Here is a 20905-nt window from a genome sequence, read left to right as displayed (position 1 = left end):
AATCATCACACCCTCATATTGTCAGGGTCATTCTTCACGCTGCCACAACAACACACATGTACTATACACCCGTCACAACTAAAATATTATTTTAATTCCCACCATTTTTTTCCTCGCCGCAAACATATCACAATTATCTACACCACCCACCCACTCACCCACCCACAACTACAGCATTACGTGCATTCTAACATGCCATTTTATGTGCCACCACAACCATACAGCAACTGCATACACCTACAGTAACACATGTCCATCACAACTTGAGCATTACCTGCATTCTCACATTTATCTATTTTTTTTGCCACTACACTCATACCACAACTACCACACCCTACCACAATAAGAGTACCTGCATTTTCACAAACTATTTTTCCCAACACAGTCACCCACAACTACGGACACCAACCACACCTCCACCACATCTAAAGTACTACCCCCATTCTTATAGACTATTTTGCCACTAAAACCATACCACACCTTCACACACCAACCACACCTCTACCACATCCAAAATATTATCTCTATTTTCACGTACTGATTTTCCCTTACAACCCATGAGTGACAATCAAACCTCACCACTACCATCACTCCAGCACCTTATCTACTCATCCATCTACACAGCCACCACTCATGCTCTCAAACCCCATAACATCAGCACAACCTCTCTGTCAGCCTAACCACAATATACCCATAACAGACAATCCACTTTTTCTCCTCTTTTCCTCCCTTGCCAATCTCAGGGTGGATGGGACGGTGGGGGAAGATGATGATGATGATGATGATGTTGTGAATCTTTGCCATGCTAATCCCTTCTCTTTCTGGGTGTTATTCTCTCTTTGCCTGTGCCATCATCGTGAATGTCAAAATTTTCTCTTTCTCGTGTTCCCCCTTCCCCTCCCCTCTCCCTCCCTCCCTCCCTCCCATTCTCTCACCCATCCTTATACCCACTGCCCATGGTGATTCAATTGACTGCTCTCTGCTTGACGACTTAACAAAAACAAACCTCCTTACTCCTTATTCCTCCAAAAAACAACTACACGACTCTGTTACACAGCATCCTTTTTTTAAAAATATATATGTTCCTGTGATTCCTTGCTCTCCCATACGAATGCCATGTTTTTCCACCTACGCCATCATCCCTTTCCCGCAGCCAAATGCCTAACAGCTGTTGCCCTTAAAATTTATATATATACCAAAAAAAGGACATTTACTGTGTCATATAATTAGCTTTTTCCCCTGTGTTCTCTTTTAAGGTTTTTCCTTTTTTCTTAGGATTAAATATTGCATGTGACTAGTTAAGATTACATAGCTGTTTTGGTTTATGCCTGTGATGCTGAAGTTAGTGCCCTCTGCTCTACCTCCCGTCCCTCCCTCTCTCTCTCTCTCTACCTCTCCCCTCTCCTCTCCCACGTACCCTCCTCGACTCCTCCTTTTCCCCCCCCTCCCTCCCTCCCTCCCTTCCCTCGCATGCCGTCCAGAGGAGGAAGCACATGGAGGAGAGCAGAAGAACGGAGGAGGGAAGAACGAAGCTGAAGGAGCGACAGTGGATGAGGTGAAGGAGGAGGAGAAGAGTGGGCGCGCTAAGGAGGAGGAGGGTTGTGAGGAAGGAGGAGAGGTGGTGGAGGAGCAGGAGGAAGGAGGAGGAGAAGGAGGAGGAGAAGGAGCTGAAGGAGGAGTAGGAGGAGAGGAGGAGGTGGAGGGGGAGTGCAGCGTGGAGGAGGGCTCGGCAAGCCCCATGGACCCGCTTCTGACGGGGGGCGCCAGTGAAGCGTGTCTGGATGTGGAGAGGATGGGTAAGAGGGGAAACTCCACTAGGGGGAAACTCCACCACACCTCCACCACAGCTAGAGTATTTATCTCCACCAGTCTGCTATTAAATATATATAGAGTATTCCCCTCCACCACCACCACCACCACCACAGCTATTGTTATCTCCACCAGTAAATCGCTCCACCACTGTTGCCAATGAGTATAATCTCCACCACTTATGTAATGTATATGCGCTCCACCTCTCCACCACTGCTGATAATGTGTCCCTCCACCAGTGTGCAATGGTTTTCTCCACCAGTATTCTCACTCCACTGCTCCTCTTTGACTTGCCATGCCACCACCTCCACCATAACTAACTTCCACCACCGATGCTTCTAAATGTCTGATTTTAACTGTACCCTTTATCATCAGTGCTTATATGTGTATTGCTTTACTATTACTACTCTCACTATTACTACTACTACTGCAATTTCCACTACTACTATTACCACTACTACCACCAGCTCGTAGTAGCACTGTTGTAATGTGATCAGCCCTATGCATTGTCCTCCCCTGATATGTATATGTATCTTTCGAGAATTGTGTTCATAATATTAAATTTCTTTCCTCTCATTTGAACAGGTATGTAACATTTATGCACAAAGCAATTTATGATTATATACGTTAACTTATTTATATCAGTATAATTTTTTATGTCTGAGATTAAGTTTTTGCCTGACTTTTCTACTTATCTTGATGTCAGTTTATATGTTATCCAATCAGCACGTTTTCATACTTCACTTACCTCCATTATTCTCTTCAATATATTTCCCAGTGAATTTTGTAACACTTTAGAATAGTCTGTGGTGTTATTAGAAGATATATACATCAGTAATGCACTTCACCATTAATCAACCGTACGTAAGCTATTAATGAAGTTTACTGCTATCCTTGTCTGATTTCAGCTACCGTATTAAAAAAAAAAAAGAATCCAAACATTTCAAATTTTGGACAGAATCTGGTTATAGAAAAATTATGGCTTCTCCCCCCAAAAAATGAGAACTATTAAAAATGTATATATGAAAACATGCAGAAAATGGCAAGGTCGATTAAGTCCCTTCAACACGATGATGTATTTTTTCATATTAAGCTACCAGCAGACAATTTATTCAGCAACAGGAATCTCTACCAGTGAATTTTTACTGAAGGCAATATAACCCCATTACTATAATTCGAAAAATCTTATTGAAGCTCAAAACACAGTCTGGAGGTAGCAAGAATAAATGTAAAAAAGAAAAGTCCTCGGATTGAAGGGACAGAAAAATTTAATGAAGTCTAACATACCAGTCAGGTCTGAAATTCGCTCACCGTTGGCCAATTCACACAGGTATCCTGGAAAAAAAAAATAAGCTTATTAGATTTCTACACATAATTAATCATGAAATTACCTTACTGTCGAGGAAATAATCGTGAAGAGCATTATTAACCTCTCAGAGTCACATTTAAAGCTTCACTTTGATTGTAGTTACTCTCCCAGTATTGTGTAACATCGCCTCTAGTTACTCTCACCTCTAAACTCGTAGTGTAACGTAATATACATAAAGTCAAGTAACAGTACGTAGTTTGTGTCCTTCACCCTTTTATTCAATATGTTTGTACTTGATATATATTGCCATATCCCTTTGATATAATATTTAACAATGAATGAGAGAAACCAGATATATCAGTAACTTACTCTTTCAAGCTGTATATACTATGTTTATAGTTGTAATAACCAGTTTTAAACTATCTGTTTAGTGTATTAATAACGAGATGAGAACTGTAGCAGTGCAATATAGTTAACTACGGACTTTTAACTAATACTGAAATATATATCACAAAATGCTCAGTTCAGACAAAGAGATATATGTTCTTGATAGATCAGTGAAGGCGTTTACCCATGTGCATAATGAAATTCCTTGCTAAATACCTATGAAAACCAAAGTGCCAGGAAAATTGGACAACAGCTACTTCGAACAACAATCCCTTGGAGAACAACAGTACAAGGCAGCATGGGTAATCAGGACCAAAGTTCTCGAAATTATAAGTTCTCTTAATAAAAAAACAAAATTATTCACGTCAACGGAAAACACAGAATGAGAGTTACGTATATTTTAAATCAAGCCCAAAGTTCTCCAAGGGAGAAAGTCTACGAATCAAAGTTGCTTCGCCCAGACAAGACCAAAGCTTCTCGAGAAAAAATTAAGAATAAAAGTTTATCTCTTCTTTCTCTCCCACAGCATAATTCATTTTTGTGTTTCTCTCTCTTCTCTCCACAATATCCCTCTCCTCCTAAAACCTTTCATCCTTCAATCCCCCAATACCCTCAAACCAAACTCACCCTGAACCCAACAATTACTCCGTCCATTTCTTCATCGAACCTCAAACTCTCACCCCTATCCTCCAAACCCCTACCTCTCCACCCCTCCTCCTCGTACCCCTTACACTCCATCCCCTCCAACCCCTCTTCAGACGGCAGCCTCAGCGACTCTGCCACGGGTGCGTTGACCGAAGGGAAGGAGAGAAGACTGCGACCGACCACTCTCAATCAGAGTGGCCCTACGGGAGGCCTCTCGAAAAAATCCTCGTCGACTTCCAAACTTTCTGATACCGGTATGATGGGTGTGTCTCTCGAGGTTTTTTACGTACTCTTGCTTCGGCCGGATGACTGACTGGTTGTGTGCGTGGAATGAATGGGGTGGTTGGGTGTAGGTGAGAGAGGGTGGGGGAGTGTATATGGGTAAGAATGAGGAGGTATGGCTGTTTTAGAGGAAGGAAGGGGGCAACTACTAATCATAGTTTTGAGGCAACATTGCTAAACAGAAATTCTGATTAGGTTTAATAAATCAGGATGCATCCCATATACCTACAGTACTGGTTATGATGTATACCAACCTTGATATATTTCAAACTGTGATTAAAATATTCAAATTTACATTTTGTGCGCTAAAATACTATCATTATGCTATATATTTTTCGCCAATGGGCCGTGTTGAGTAGTTAAATGATGCAACCTCCCCAGTAGAGAACAATATAATAGTTACCGTACACACGACTCCCAAAATGCCACCCCGTACACACTAAATATTCCCCCGCCCCCCCAGTGTGTGTGTGTGTGTGTGTGTGTGTGTGTGTGTGTGTGTGCAACTGGTGAGTGTGTATGACTGAGAAGACAATGAGTATATGGGGAAAAATAGTGGTTAGAACTATTAGAAAATCTGAGCTGATTACATTTACTCTTATTTCTTGATTACATGAGCTTTACCATTCATATAACAGATGTAATTTGGTAATCGAGTGTGTGTTTAGTGGCGAAGTGAGAGAGGATGAGACGACATGGAGGATGAGTGAGGGACAGATGGGCTTCGCTGCTGTTGTTACTATTAGCGATATTAAAGCTTTCGTAGGATTTATATATTTTAGCTTATTTTTCTAACGTGGAAGAATGAAGTACGAAGAGAAAGGAAGCTGTTAGACTTCCTTCTCCTGACTCTAGCAAGTAAGATTTGTTATACTGTTTCCACACTAACCAATCCCTGGCTTGAGAGAGAGAGAGAGAGAGAGAGAGAGAGAGAGAGAGAGAGAGAGAGAGAGAGAGAGAGAGAGAGAGAGATTGGGTACGTGCAACTAATATGCTTCTTGTTGAATGACAGAATGGCCTATTTTGAGCAAGAAAATGGTAAGTGTGTGACTGCTGGAAGTGACTTATTTTTATAAATTTTAGGTACATAGGCACATAACATAATTATAATATGTATGTAATGACTTAAGAAAAACGGGATGACTGGGTAACACCGTACACTTTGAAAAACTTAATTTGATCGTCACAGTAAAACAACAGCTCGGGTTGTGTATGGTGGCCAGGTACATTTCTGATGCTAACACGGCAGAATTACATTTTTAAAGAGTATGGCAACTATACAACTACTATTCTGTATTGTTAATGTCTGTCACTCATACTGAAACGGCATCTTCGTGATAGGAACAGACGATCGTAATATAATAACAATAAAATAGTCATCATTATTACATCACTTAAACTTCAAGTAAAGTTGTAAATAGTTTAATGGGAATTGGGCACATCACAAAACTCTGAAAAATTACATGGGCCAGTCATAATCTATCAGTCACCAGTTACTTCGATAATCTGATAATTTAATAATTCTGACGCGAATAAAGAAATAGAAGCATAATATGTTCTTCAGGCTGTTACTAGTCCGACGTAAAAAAAAAAAAATGTACCTCAATTTTCTTCATGTGTGAGTTATTACTAAACAAATATTTAATCATCTTACAGGTAATTAATTCACAGGAGGGCTTTTGATGTACTAAATTATCATAGAATTCAGTACTGTCATGTAAGCTCTTATTATTAATATTATGAAACTTTTGTAAATAATCAGAGAACGGAATTTATGGTATATCTTTGTGTTTATTTTCTAGCTAGGGTTGGTCAACTCAAAAGACACCATGTACATAACAGACTGTACTTCATGTGTGGCTTAGGGTATGTGTGGGTTTGTATGTGTGCGTGTGTGCGTGTCCATCCACAGCTGAAACGGACAGGTGTGGAGCCGTGGTGAGGAATGAGGGTGGCCTACTCATCCACACACCCATCCACTCACTGCAACTCTCCCTGTGTAATGTTATGTCACTTTATTTTTTTCTTATACCACAACATAACCAGTCTGTCTTCACTGAACGTGGTTGGTATACTAGTCATTGTGGTTCCTCTCTCTTGTTGTTTCTCCTTTTTTAATGTCATTTCTACTTCTCTCATGAGGCTCAGTGTATATGATGTGGTATCTGTTAACCTCTTCCCTACCATGACGCACTTCTTAAAATTCCTGCTACCCCCAGACGATTTTATTCTGCTCAGAGGAGACTTTTTCGACCTGGCGGGGTTGGAACTATCTCCCACTGACTCCACGGTCAGAGACCCGTCCTTCGTTCACTAAAATCGTCAGGTGGCTGCATGAGTTTAAAAAAATCGTCATCGTAACCCAGGGGTTAAATAGCTTCCAACACACTTTCCCAAATTCTACATTCCCATTAATATAGGACTCCAGTTCTGAGTATATATTTAACCTTTTTTTTTAAGTATTTCTTTTACTGTTAACTTACCCTTTAATGTCAGTGTTAACTGCTGTTATATTTTCTTCACAACTCATGGATCTTAAAATTACCCAAGTATTTTCCTTCCTCTCTATATAATTCGGAATACTTCGGCCCCAGTTAACATATCTGGTTTAAGTATTTTCCTCATCTTAACTTTAAGTGCTTTCGTCTTAGATATTTATCTCCCTCTTTGATCTCCCTCACATTTTTCTCTGTCTCCCTCTAACCAAACTCCCTCACATTATTCTCTTCAGACTCTCACCAAAACAGTCTCTCTCCAGTCTCTTGTACTGTACTGTAATTTCTTCCTACCTTCCTCCTTTCCTTTCCTTAACTCTCTCATGACTGGGACAGCTCTAGTACTTTATTCTTGCTAGATAATTATACACAGCTGAATGTGTCACTGGATCCTGAGGGTGTTAATACGGTCATCATTAACACTTTCACGATCAGGAAAACTCTAGTATTCTATTCCATCTAAAGCCAGACGATTTTATTCAACTGAGTCGCTGGACCCTGAGAAAGTTAATGTTTTTGTCTTTATTCCTGCGTTCCAACTTCTTTTTGTCTCCTTTTTGTTCTCTCATTGTTTCCAAGTTCACATGCAGCGGTACTTTTCTCTGTTCTATATTGGCTTCTTTATACTTTCTTTATTCTCATGGCTTATTAATTAATTTCACGCTTTCTAACTTTCTCTTTAATCACTTACTCTTCTTTTCTCGTCTGTGATGTTTATGCTTTCTTTTACATAGTTTCGCGTCATTACGACTCTCTCTCTCTCTCTCTCTCTCTCTCTCTCTCTCTCTCTCTCTCTTACTGAGTATTCCGACTGCCGCCTCAAACCTCGCCTTCCCTCCCTCCCCCCACAACGGCGCTGGCTGCCTTCAGGTCGGAAAAGGAAATTAGGCTTTCGGAAAAAGTCTCGGAGCCAAATTACTGTCCATCGCAGCGAGGAGATTCTTCCCACGGGTTCCAAGCACCTCATGCGACAGAGTTCGAGCCAGAGTAGCGAGGAGGCGGAAGGCGAAGAAAGGTGTGGACGACGAGGAGGATGCAGAAGGAGTAGTAGGAGTAGAAGCAGGAGGAGGAGGATAGAAAATAGGCGATTTTTTTTTTTTTTTTCCCCAAGAGCAGCTGAAATTGTAGTAATAGCAAACCGATGGCCCTCCCCCTCAGTAGATTTTATTACTGTTATTATTTTTCATTTGATAAGGGAGGGACCTCGACGCTGCTCTCAGGAACACTCAGACCTAACCCCACACACTCACGCACCCAGATTCATACAACAACAGCAACAACGAGGGGCTGCCACAAACGGACACTTGACTCACATTAACAACAACAACAGAAGCAGCAGTTCCTCTCTAGTGCTACTTTCTCCCTCTCTTCTTGTCTGTTATTTCTCTCTATTTTTTCCTGGCTGGTTGATCACTAACGCCTCGATTTTTGGATACTTAGCTCATTACTCCCTTATTGAAGTTGTACTGTATATGTGTGAATCTTTCAACGTCCCTCTTCCCCCTTTGATGTTTCTCCTCCCTCAATGTTCCCTAGACGTTACTTATCTCCCTCCCTCCCTCCCCTATCTCCTACCCTCGGTGTTCCCTCACATCTCTCCGTGTTGTTCCCTCCCCTACCTCCGCCCCTCTCCCTCCTCCCTGATTAACCACCTTCGACGTTTGGATACGATTTTTGCCCCGGCAGTATTTTTTTAATGTTAATGGATTCTGAGTGTTTTACTAAAGCCCCCCAAAACCCACCCAGCCCCTTCATCACTACCTTACCCTTGACTGTCTGTTTTCGTCCGTCCGTCTGTCTGTCTGTTCTTGCTGGCCTTGTGACTTGGTCTATTTAAAGCTGTTGAGTGAGTCTGCACGGAGTTGACACCTCGAGCAATGATTTCCACGCTTGCCGTAGCTTTGACCAAATATCGCAGCAGCAGCAGCAGTTGCAGCAGCAGCAGCCTTCATGCTTTTATTTTTAGTACTCTTCGCCGGCCACACGAATCCTTGCTCGAGCGAAACTAGACGTAAAAAGCTTTTATTTTACAATTACTATTACTATTTATTATTTTATTAAAGATCTTGGCTTGCAGAGTAGAGCATTATCGAGAATGGAGTGAGAGTAGGCAGTAGTGTGGGCCGGCGCCGCCACCCACGCCGGCCGACCCAGGTAGACTAGAGCAGCATGGTTGTCCAAAAGTACCAGCTCTTCCGGACATTGACCTGACATGTGGGAATGACCAATATCTATACATTTTTTTTTTTTTTACATTCTAGGCCCAGGACAGTAATGGTTCTTCACCTGTCTGAATATGAGCCAAAGAATTTTTGACAATTTTGTACCTAGCTAGAAGTTTTGTGTAGAGGCTTGGTGGCGCTGTAGCCTGGCGGGCGCCTGCTGCTCCCTCGGGGCCCGGGTAGTGCCGCCGTAGTGTTGACAGTATCACGTTTTGCCTCCTCCGCAGAGGGCGGTAGAAAGCGTAGTACTAGCGGGGTGCAGCGCTCTCAGGAGGTGGTCCCCACTCCTGCCCAGGCTCGCCTGGTTAAGCAACCGTCTAAGGAGTCCACCGACGGTAGCTTGAATAGCATCAGTTCTGAGGGTTCCTCGTAAGTATCAGCCCGCCCCTCCCGCCCCGCCCCGCCCCGCCCCGCCCCCTGGTGGCCAGAGGTTCTGCTGCCCCGCCCCCTCTCCCTCCCCCGCTGACCTGCTGCTGCTGCCGCCGTCACCCCTGTCAGCGGCAGCAGCAGGTCATCGCACGCTGACCCCTTGCAGCGGTGGGGACACGGGGGGCGGGCGGCCCCAGCGTGGTAAGACGGCGCTCACCACACCACGCCACGCCACCACATTACCAAACCACACCACACCACACTACTATACTACAACGCAACACACCACACTACTACATACTACATCACTCCATTCCACATCACATTCCACGCAACTCTCCACTTAATTACGCCATACATAGTACCTAACACCGCGCTACTAAAACAACACTGTACCATCAGCACAGCACACCACACCACACCATGTCACACTTCCACACCACACCACACCATGTCACACTTCCACACCACACCACACTACTACACCATGCCACACCACAACACAGTACGCCATATCCCACCACACGATCACACCACACCACACTACTACACCACGCCCCACCACACTACCGTAGGGCTACCACAAAAGCACAGTATACGACCTCGGTATCACACCACACCACATAGCACAGCCACACCACACCACACCACACCGCACCACACCACACCGCACCACACTACACCTCATTACCACACCACACCACCAAGCCATAAAACCACATAACATCAGGCAGTACAGTACATCATTACACTACCGTACCCTACCCAGGACAAAACATAAAACCCACTAAAACTACACGACTACAAATACGAATACATGTGCCCATACCACTCTAGCCAAAACACATCCAACAGTGACCCTCCTTCACCGTTCACTCCTCAGAAACAAATCTTTCCAGGAAGAAGAAGGAAAATTTAACTTATTTTCTTAATGATCATACCGCTGTTGTTAATTTTTTCCTCCAAGCAATTTTCCAGCACTTCTCAGCACTTTTTTTTTTTTTTTTTTTGCACAACACAGTCCTTCCGCATACACCACTTCACGTCATTAATCATACAGATACTGGTGGTGTTTTATCGGGTACAGGAAAACCAGGGACAACCACATCAGCAAAAAGAAAATCATTACAGAAAAATACCACTCTCAACCCATACCACTACACTAACAAACCAGGAAAACATAAACAAAAATACCATATCACTGCCATGTCGTCAATCCACACACACACACACACACACACACACACACACACACACACACACACACACACACACACACACACACACACACACCACATTCTTCTTCACTACTCCTTATCATCCCACCATGCACTACACCACATCACTACATAGTCTGCACACCAGGATCCTCCACACCATACCACATCCCTGTAACACCACATACACCCCATTCCCAGCACCACAACACACCAACACACACTACTGTAAAGGATGTCCCATTTGTACATTCTTCCCATTTTATATTCACCGTCGCCTGATCGTACCAATTATCAATCCCCCCTTTTTATATAATCAGATGTACTTCAATTTTTTCACTTTTCTCTTTTCATCCCCCCCCCCCACAAAAAAAAAAGTTACAAAATTCTGAAACTCCAGCCCCTCAGAGAGTCACTGTACCCCCTCAAGAGCTCGTGTGCTGATGCTTTTGTATCTTTTTTAAATATATTTCAAAGCAATTTATATTATTTTTCACACACCGTATCTTTAGAGGCAAAAGTAAGACATAAAATAATCACCGTTTTTAAGGGATTCGATCATGCTTATGCCCGAACTGCAATATTCTTTCATATTTCATTAAAAATTTGAAGTTACTGCAGTATGAGAATATAGTGTAAACCTCTGTCCTTTTAATATTAGCAAAATGATTCTATTGAAGGCAGTTTATGAGGGTTATTGATTGAATCCTTGGGCTATGTAGCCTGTGGGTAGCATTTGTAGTGCAGCCTGTAGCTTCTGCAGACCACATGTAGATGTTGACTAAGAGTAGTCAATACATAGCTTTGTAGACCATAAGTAAACGTCTTGTAGCTTTTTAGGCTAAAAGTAGTCGAACTGTAGCATCGATAGCACACGTACAAATCAACCTGTAGCTTTTGTAGCCCAAATGTAGTCAATCTGATAAAATTTGAAGCCCCACTTCATAGCCCACATTGAGTAGTGGCGACTTGCTATTACTAATGTTGGTGGCGATGGTGGTAGTGGTGGTTAGTTAAGAAAGTAAGTGTGGAGTGGATCCCTTCCTTGCCCCACCGCACTCACTACCACCATCCTGAGTTAAGTAAGGTTAATTCGGTTCTCCGCATGTTGCTTGTAGTTGCTGTGTGTAAACAACCACTGTCATACTCCTCAGACGACTAACTTGCCACAGATACTAAACACGCCTTCTCTGTTTTACTGTCCCAAGATTCCATTTCTATCTTGACGTGTTTCTTCCCCTGCCCACATGGTTCCAGCAATATCAGTCTACCACTGTTTTGTTTGTCTGACTAAAGCCACTACTACTACCACAACTATTTACCACTTTGACCTACCACTACTCTCCTCCAACATTTTACCACCCAGAATTTGCCACAGTGCTCATGAAGTCTTATTTTGAATGTTTATGTAACTGTTCTCCTTTGCGATTGTTCATTTCGGCTTACCGTCCATGTTTTCTGTGGCGAATGAACAGCTTGGATCCGTCTCCCCCTCCCCTCCCCCAATAAGCTTGATACTCCCCAGCATCCAAGCTTTGTCTATGAAGTTTTGATAATCCTCCTCACTCCCTACTTGTAGTGGATAGGATCTAACGCCCCACAACATTTCTTAAGCCTCATTGTGTAGATTGAACTAAACAAGCACTCTACAATTTAGTGTATATATATATCAGTACCGATAAGTATATAAAGCACAAACTTCCAATTTGCAGTTTACAGTTCATATCACTTGTTCTGAGATTAAATTTATTTATATCTTTAAGGATATATTCATAGGATTAGTTTTAAGAGTGTTGTGCTCGTACATAAACCAATATACTGCATTAGTTCATGGGATATATTATGACATATAGATTTTAGATCAATGAATGAAATATATTTATGTGACATAAAAGCTTTTTAAGAACCACTTTCAAGTGCACCAGCAAATCAGAATGTATAAATTCAGCATAACCTAACTTTAAAAAAAAAAAAAAAAAAAGATCCATTCCAATGCAAGTGTGATTTGTTGTGACGCGCCGTGGATGTTGCAGCCGGGTGCCCTCGCTGCGCCTAGGGACGGACGGCCAGCTGAGTGAGTTCATCGAAGGGCTGGGTCCGGGGCAGCTGGTGGGCAGGCAGGTGCTGGCCGCCCCGGCACTAGGGGACATCCAGTTATCCATGTGTGAGCGCAAGAACAAGCTGGAAGTGGAGGTGATCCGGGCCAGAGGACTACAGTGCAAGACCGGCGCCAGGGTGCTCCCGGGTGAGTGTAGATGGGTGCTCCTGGGAGAGTGTAGGCTGGGTGCTCCCGCTTGGGTGTTGATACGGTGCTACTGGGTGAGTGTAGGCAGGGTGCTCCCGCGTTGGTGTAGATAGGATACTACTGGGTGAGTGTGGGCAGGGTGCTCCTGCGTGGGTGTAGATAGGATACTACTGGGTGAGTGTGGGCAGGGTGCTCCCGCGTGGGTGTAGATAGGATACTACTGGGTGAGTGTAGGCAGGGTGCTCCCGCGTTGGTGTAGATAGGATACTACTGGGTGAGTGTGGGCAGGGTGCTCCTGCGTGGGTGTGGATAGGGTGCTACTGGGTAAGTGTAGGCAGGATGCTCCGGCGTGGGTGTAGATAGGGTGCTACTGGGTGAGTGTAGGCAGGGTGCTCCTGGGAGAGTGCAGGCAAGGGTGCTCCTGGGGGTGGGTGTAGGCAGGGTGTTTCTGGGTGGGGGTAGGCAGGGTGCTCCAAGGTGGTGGTAGGCAGGGTGCTCCTGGGTGGGGGTAGGCAGGGTGCTCCTGGGTCGGTGTAGGCAGAGTACTCCTCAGTGAGCGTAGGCAGGGTGCTCATGGGTGAAAGAAGACAGGGGGCTCCTGGGTTGGTGTAGGCAGGGTGCTCCTGGGTAGGTGTTGACAGGGTGCTCCTTGGTGGGTGTAGGCAGGGAGCTCCTGGATAAGTGTAGGCAGGGTGCTCTTAGGTGAGTGTAGACAGGGTACTCTTCAGTGAGTGCAGGCAGGGTACACTTCGGTGGGTGTAGGCAGGGTGCTCCTAGGTGAATGTAGGCAGGGTGCTCCTAGGTGAGTGTAGGCAGGGTGCTACTGGGTGAGTGTAGGCAGGGTGTTCCTGGGTAAGTGTAAGCAGGGCGCTCCTGGGTGGGTGTAGGCAGGGTACTCTTCAGTGAGTGTAGGCAGGTCTCTTCGGGGTTAGTGTGGGCATGGTACACTTCAGTGAGTGCAGTCCGGGTTCTCCGGGGTAAGTGTAGGCAGAGTCCTCCTCGGTAAGTGTGGGCAGGGTACTCTTCAGTTAGTGTGGGCAGGATTCTCCGGGGGAAGTGTGAGCAGGATCCTCCCGGGTGAGTGTAGCCAGGGTGTTCTTGAGTGATTGTAGGCAGAACAGGGTAGGCAGGAGTACTACCATGTTTGTTCTCAGCTGATGAAGATGTCTAATCCCTTTCGGTAGTTTATCTGATGGCCTCGTGTAGTTTATCTGACTAATAACCATGGAGAATCATTCCTGCCTCAAAACTAAGGTTCATCGATTTTTATGCAACCACGACTTCAAGTCAGTTTGTTTTTACCTGACCAAGTTGTCAGGTAAAAACAAACCGACTATAGTCATCGCAGGACTAAGCAAAAGTGTAAAAATCTGTCGGCGTATGAGATGAGTAAGTGAACTTGAATAACATATTATTAGACGCCAAAATCATGGATGAACGACTGATTCATTCCCTAACTACCTGGAATAGGACGATTAACTGCCTGTAAGGTTAGAAAATAGACCAGACCCATGAACTCTGACATAAGAACATAAGAACATAAGAAGAGAGGATAACTGCAGTAGGCCGGTTGGCCCATGCTAGGCAGCTCCTAGAAGAGTAACTGAACTACTAGAATGAGATAAGGATAGCAAAGAAGAAGGCGTATGGGTCTCGGGTATTTTCACGGCAGTGTTGAAAATGGCGAGTGTATGTGTTAACCACTGCACCACGGTGACGTTTAGTTTAGTTACTTGTTGCTAAAAAAAAAAAAAACTATTATATTCCACTTTGAAAAGCGTTTTAAAAATTCACAAAAATCTCCAACATAACATCATCTGGATACAAGAATATATATATATATATATATATATATATATATATATATATATATATATATATATAAAACAATATCTGGTGACGTAATTGTACTCGTATCTGCGGGAGAATCTCAAAAGTGTGGCCCGGTCAGTCAGTCACACCCTAAAACTGAGATTCAGCAAACGGCAAATGGAAGTTACGCTTGGACGGCAAATACATGTTACGATTATGTGTAGTTGCAGGCAGTGGTTCCATTACACCGATTCTAAAAACTGTCAGTGGGACGTTTCTAAAATATTCACGGGTAATCAGGTGACTTGCAGTATAATGGCGAGCCTCTGGTCACCTTCGCCTTCAGTGTCTCGACTGAATAGCCTAGCCGAGGGCCCCTACGCTCCTATTTAGGGCAGTAAAGAAGTGGATGATGGTTGTAGCAATTTTTTTCGGACCCCCTGAAGTGTAAACGGAATAATGACCGGGAGTGTACCTAAAAATCTAGATTTTGTGTGTAAGACGAGGTGGAGCTGAGGTTAACGTTATCAGTACAATGGCGTCATGTTTATTCCTGCTCTCTCCAGACGATTTATTCAGCTTATGAGAGACTTTCTGGGCTCGAAGGATTAGATATAGCCTTCACTCACCCCTTCAATACGAAAATTCCCAAGTTGAAAAAAATCGTCAGGGGGTAGCTAGAATAAACTTACCAAATACGTCCACGTGGTACGGAGTATTAATATCTCTATAAATGAAATAACGGTATTTGTACAGTAAAGCTGAAGGGGAAAACTAATAATTTATATATACAAATTTTTATTGCGTGGCATCCAGACTTCAGTTCTTAGCGGGTATTGCTTTCACTCGGTTTGTCTGTTTGTCTGTCTGTCTGTCAGTCTGTTAACAACGTTACGCGAAAACTACAGTTGCGATTTTGACTAAAATTACAGGATGATGGACTATGACCTTCTGATCACCTTATTAAATACTGGGCCAAATTGGGCCAAGGCTCTGGCTGTAGGCCCAAAAATGACAAAAAGGTAATTATTATTATTTTTTTTTCGCCGTAACTCCTTTCTAATGCGTCATATCGACATGAAACAAAAATCTAAAGGCGCATCTTTCAAATCTGCATCCTATAACATCCCTCATTACATCAGGGGGGTCGCCCCCCAGTTAGCGGTAGGGAGATCAGTGTCAGGTGGGTCGGGTCGAAAATTTCAAATGGGCATAAAATCGTCAGTTTTCACCCGGTTTACTCTAAATTTGATATGTGACATCACTGACTAGATATCCTGTTGTTTTTTTTGTCAGCACTAAAACGACTGGCGGGGATGGGCTTGCTGTGCCTTGGCACAGCTTTTGTTATTACCATATTCAGTTGCAGTATCCCCTGCTGCCCTTCCACTATAAAATAAAGTCTTATTCTCCCATATCAGACAATCCATATACCTGCGTCTATTTGTCTGTCCACTCAGTGTCATTTCCCTTCCCCCCTTCCCCCTTCACTGGTAAACAACTCTCATCCTCCCTAATCTATAGCCCCCTCCCTACAATATTCAGTTCCCCTATCCCCTTGAGCTCTTTCCACTAATCCCCTGCACCGCCCACAGCGCCGTACGTGAAGGTGTACCTGGTGGCAGGCAAGAAGTGCGTAGCAAAAGCCAAGACCACCACCGCCCGACGCACGCTGGACCCACTCTACCAGCAGCAGCTTATATTCGACGAGCGCTACCAGGGATGCGTCCTACAGGTGGGTGACTCGACGTGGCTCTGAGTGGGTGTATGGAGTGGAGTGGGAGGTGTACTGTAGGTGGTGTGGGTGTGGGAGGGTGTTGGTGTGCGGGATGTAGTGAGAGGTGCGGTATAGGTGGTATGGAAAGTGTGGGTGTGGGTGAGTGCAGTGGGAAGTGTTGTTGGTATGGAAAGTGTGGGTTTACTTGGTTGTCGATGTATGGGGTGTACTGGAAAGGTGGGATGGAAGCTGTGGGTGCTGGTGGGTGTCGATGTACGGGGTGCAGTGGAAGGTGTAAGCGGAATGGTAAGTGTGGGTGTGGGTGGCTGGGTATTGATGTACGGGGTGCAGTAGGAATTGTAGGTGGCAGGAAGTGTGGATGTTGTAGGTGTGAGTGAGGGAGATGCAAGCTGGGAGAATGTCTGAGTAATTTCTTTGCCAGTCACAGGGTACAGAGTGTGTTCTCCAGGTGGTTGGCTTTACGTGGCGCTAGGTGGGTGTAGTTGGTGCCGTGGCAGGGTTAAATGGTATGTAGTGTATCGGTATGGGAGGTATAGGTGGCGTGAGAAGTGTGGGTATAGGAGGTGTAGTGAGATGTGGGTGTAGATAGTGCAGTTGGTCAGTTTAGATAATGCACAGGAGATTGGTGCTGGTGGGTGTAGAAGGTTTTGGTGGTGTGCGTATGTTACGAAGGGGTGGAAATGGTGTAGGGTAGTGTGTGTATACGTATTAGTGGTTTGGGGAAGTATGGAAGGTATAAAGAGTGCAAGCGGGCGATGGTGGTGTAGATGGGTGATGAAGAGATGTAAAATGGGTAGGTTAAACGGGTTCGGTAGGTGTGTAGTAGTCTGGATAGGTCTGGAAATAGTATAGAAGGGTACTGCTGGGTATTCATAATGTAAATGGTGAATGTGGGTGTTGATGAAGTGTGAGGGTGTAGGAGAGTAGGTGTTGTAGCGAGAATGTGGATGTGAGTGGTGTAAGTACTGCACGTATGGGTGGTTTGTGGGTGGTGGAAGTGGGTGTAAGACTGTGTAAGCTGTACAGATGAATGTGGGAGGCTGTACGAAATATGTGTAGGAAGGTGTAGGTTGTGTGTGATCTGTGCTTGCAGGTGTGGGGAGGTATACGTTAATGTACACTGGATCACCTAATCCTCATAATCAAGGCAGGTAAATGCTCTAACAAGCTGCACATTTTATATATATATATATATATATATATATATATATATATATATATAAGTGAGCATGGAAGTAAAAAAGTTACTACATGACAGTATTGTGATACCAACTCTAACGTACGGAAGTGAAGCTTGGACATTGTTGGAAGGATACAAGTCAAGAGTGAGAGCAGTGGAAATGAGTTATTTAAGAGGAGCCTGTGGAGTCACGTGGAGAGACAGGCTGACGAATGAGGATATAAAGGAGCGTTGTGGTGTGGATGTGGATGTGATAGGAAGCGTTGTGAGGAACACACTGAGGTGGTTTGGCCATGTGGAGAGGATGGAGGGTGAAAGATTGACGAAGAGAGTGTATGTGAGTGAGGTGGAGGGTGGAAGAGGGAGGGGGAGACCGAGGATGAGATGGAGGGATGGGGTGGAGAGGTATATGAGAGAGGGGGGTGTGAGTTGGGAGCAGGGCAGTGAAATGGCGGGGGACAGGGCGACTTGGAGGCGATTTGTTTGTGGCCACCCCAAACGGGATTGAGGCGTCTGGCAATAGATAGATAGATAGATAGATAGATAGATATATATATATATATATATATTGTGTGTGTGTGTGTGTGTAGTGGGTGTAGGTGGATGAATAGGGAAGTGTCTAGGCATATATGTGGGTCTAACAAGTGGTGTTAACTGTAATATCTAGCGCAGACATTGGTTACTACACTCAGTTTTTTTATATTGAGGCGAGGATGCGCTAGACATGTTGGTGATGACTCGGTGACTGCAACATGCCTGAAGAACTTATTTACTAACCAAATTTCTTCCTCATATTTATGTTATGTCAATTAATAATACAAACGAGTAAGGAGATTGTGAAGTAAAGTTGCATTCAGCCAATCATCACCAACCTGTCAAGTGCATCTTCGCCTCGGGAAAAACTGAGTATAGAGGAATCAGCATGACCAGTGAGATAGGCTAGACAATCATCCAAGTCTTTTTAATACCAGGAAATGAGCTACGTCTGGCGGCACAGCCATGACCTTTTTATGGAGGGGGCCTGAACCTTGCTTGTCATTATTATTGAGAAACAGTGAATGGAAAGTATTGTAACAGTTTTAAGATTAATAAGAAAATGTCTCAGTAAAACAATATATCTAGTGATAAACAGTAAAATTTGCTACTCTGGAACAATCACTGATACCTCAATGAATAAATTAATGAAGTATATATATATATATATATATATATATATATATATATATATATATATATATATATATATATATATAAATGTGTGTGTGTGTGTGACTTAATAACTAACTTCCCGTTCAACTTATTCGGTCCTAAAGGAGGAGGAGGCCCCTTGACCTCCACCCCCACTTTTGGCTGAGCCCATGACTACCTAACTGTAAACCTTAAAAAAATCTTTTCTAGGAAATAAAGAACATATAAAAATAATTCTGAGTAATGAGTTTCACTGGAATAACACTAATTACCTTTCGGTAATATGTTTTATGGTTAAGGTATATTAAGTGTTGCTGTTTATTCAAGATACCCTAAGACAACTTCCTGTACGATATCTTTCCCAACGAAGTTATATACAACTTTCCTTCTCTCTCCATCATATTTCTCTTTGCTCCTTACATTTCCTTACACGTTTTTCCTTTCTTCCTTTTCACAGCTTTCCTCTCTTGTAGCCATATATTCAGTGAAACTTTCTGACACAGACTTCTTCTTTACATAAGGAAGGAACTGATGATAATACGTGTGTGTTGAATGCCTCTCAGGTGACGGTGTGGGGTGATTACGGTCGAATGGAGGGTCGGAAGGTGTTTATGGGTCTGGCGCAGATCATGCTGGACGACCTGGACCTCTCCAACATCGTCATCGGGTGGTACAAGCTGTTCGGGACGTCCTCGCTGGTGTCGCTGCCCACGCTCACCCGCCGCGGCTCCCTGGCCAGCCTCGACAGCTTCGGGTAGTGCCCCTCTGGCCCCCCCCTCCCCCCTCCCCCGCCCCCAGGGATCAAGCGCGCCTCGTGCCTGCCGTCGCCCCGCCCCGCCCCGCCCCGCCTGGGCCCCATCCGGCAGCGCGAGGGTCACATGGGTGCTGTTGTGTGTGTCCGCCAGCCTCACTCGCCGTGTTGCGTCGCGCTCACAGGCTCAAAGACTTTCATCGACTCGTCGTAGTGCAGACGATGGTAGTCGTCCCGGGGCGCTGAGTGCCCCGCGGGGCCGCCCCCGACCTGCGGGGCAGCGTGGGGCGAGGACAGCGTAGCCCCGCCCCGCCCCGCCCCGCTGCCCTCAGTGCACCTCAACACTCCCGGACTTCCCGCCACAAGGACTCTCGTCACTGATGCCTTGAGAGCAGTTTTATACAAGCCACGTTGAGTACAGTACAGAGCAACACTTCTGGCCGCGGCCACATCACATGCTTGTGATTTTGACTAAGTGCTTTAAATAATATTACAGAATAGTTTTAATCATGTGTGGAAGTTTGCTCCATAGACAACCTTCCTCTAGTGCCCTGTAGTCTCACACTGTGGCCCTCCTTCCTGGCCTGCCTCACTCTCCCACCTCCCTCCCTCCCTCCTGGCCTGCCTCACTCTCCCACCTCCCTCCCTCCTTCATGGCCTGCCTCACTTTACCACCTCCCTCTCTCCCTCCTTCCTGGTCTACCTCACTTTCCCACCTCCCTCCCTTCCTTCTTCCTGGCCTGCCTCACTCTTCAACTTCTCTTTCGCTTTCTTGGCCTGTCTCACTCTCCCACATGCCTCCCTTCTTCCTGACCTGCCTCACTCTCCCACATCCCTTCTTTCTCTCTGGCCTGCCTCACTCTTCCACTTCCCTTCCTTCCTTCTTCCTGGCCTGAGTCACTCTCCCATCTCGTTTCCTCCTTCCTGGCCTGCCTCACTCTCTAACCTCCCTTCCTTCCTTCTTCCTGGCCTGCCTCACTTTCCAACCTCCCTTCCTTCCTCCTTCCTGGCCTGCCTCACTCTCCAACCTCACTTTCCAACCTCCCTTCCTTCCTCCTTCCTGGCCTGCCTCACTCTCCAACCTCCCCTCCTACTTCCTGGCCGGCCTCATTCATCTCCCTACCCCTCTTCCTCCTTCCTGGCCAGCCTCACTTTCCTCCGTTCCCCTTTCTGATTTGCTCCATTCTCCTCCTCCCTCCCTCCTTCCATTTTCATCCCTACACTCGTTTCTGTCCATTTGTTTCTCTTCCTTCCCT

The 20905-nt window shown here is 44.8% G+C and overlaps 1 protein-coding gene across 3 annotated transcripts in view; it reads left to right on the top strand.

Annotated features, from left to right (window-relative positions):
- Positions 1-20454, top strand: part of Rim (Rab3 interacting molecule) — a 180041-nt gene extending 159587 nt beyond the window's left edge. Inside the window, exons 17-21 of one of the 3 annotated variants that reach the window (XM_080284281.1) lie at positions 4264-4404; positions 7798-7942; positions 12769-12980; positions 16388-16527; positions 19462-20454. In XM_080284281.1, the coding sequence (XP_080140407.1) occupies positions 4264-4404; positions 7798-7942; positions 12769-12980; positions 16388-16527; positions 19462-19656 (833 nt within the window). In that variant the 3' untranslated portion in view covers positions 19657-20454. Of the gene's footprint in view, positions 1-4263; positions 4405-7797; positions 8808-9376; positions 9519-12768; positions 12981-16387; positions 16528-19461 lie in introns of those variants that run through there. The other 2 variants (XM_080284282.1, XM_080284280.1) reach the window with 2 other exon arrangements.
- Positions 20455-20905: the final 451 nt, after the last annotated feature.

Source organism: Coenobita brevimanus, chromosome 101 (assembly GCF_032717465.1).
Source record: "Coenobita brevimanus isolate Jiangsu-jjx chromosome 101, ASM3271746v2, whole genome shotgun sequence".
In the NCBI taxonomy this organism is placed as follows: Eukaryota; Metazoa; Arthropoda; class Malacostraca; order Decapoda; family Coenobitidae; genus Coenobita; species Coenobita brevimanus.
The sequence above is the reverse complement of the archived record's forward strand: the minus strand, read 5'-3'. Positions and strand labels throughout refer to the sequence as shown.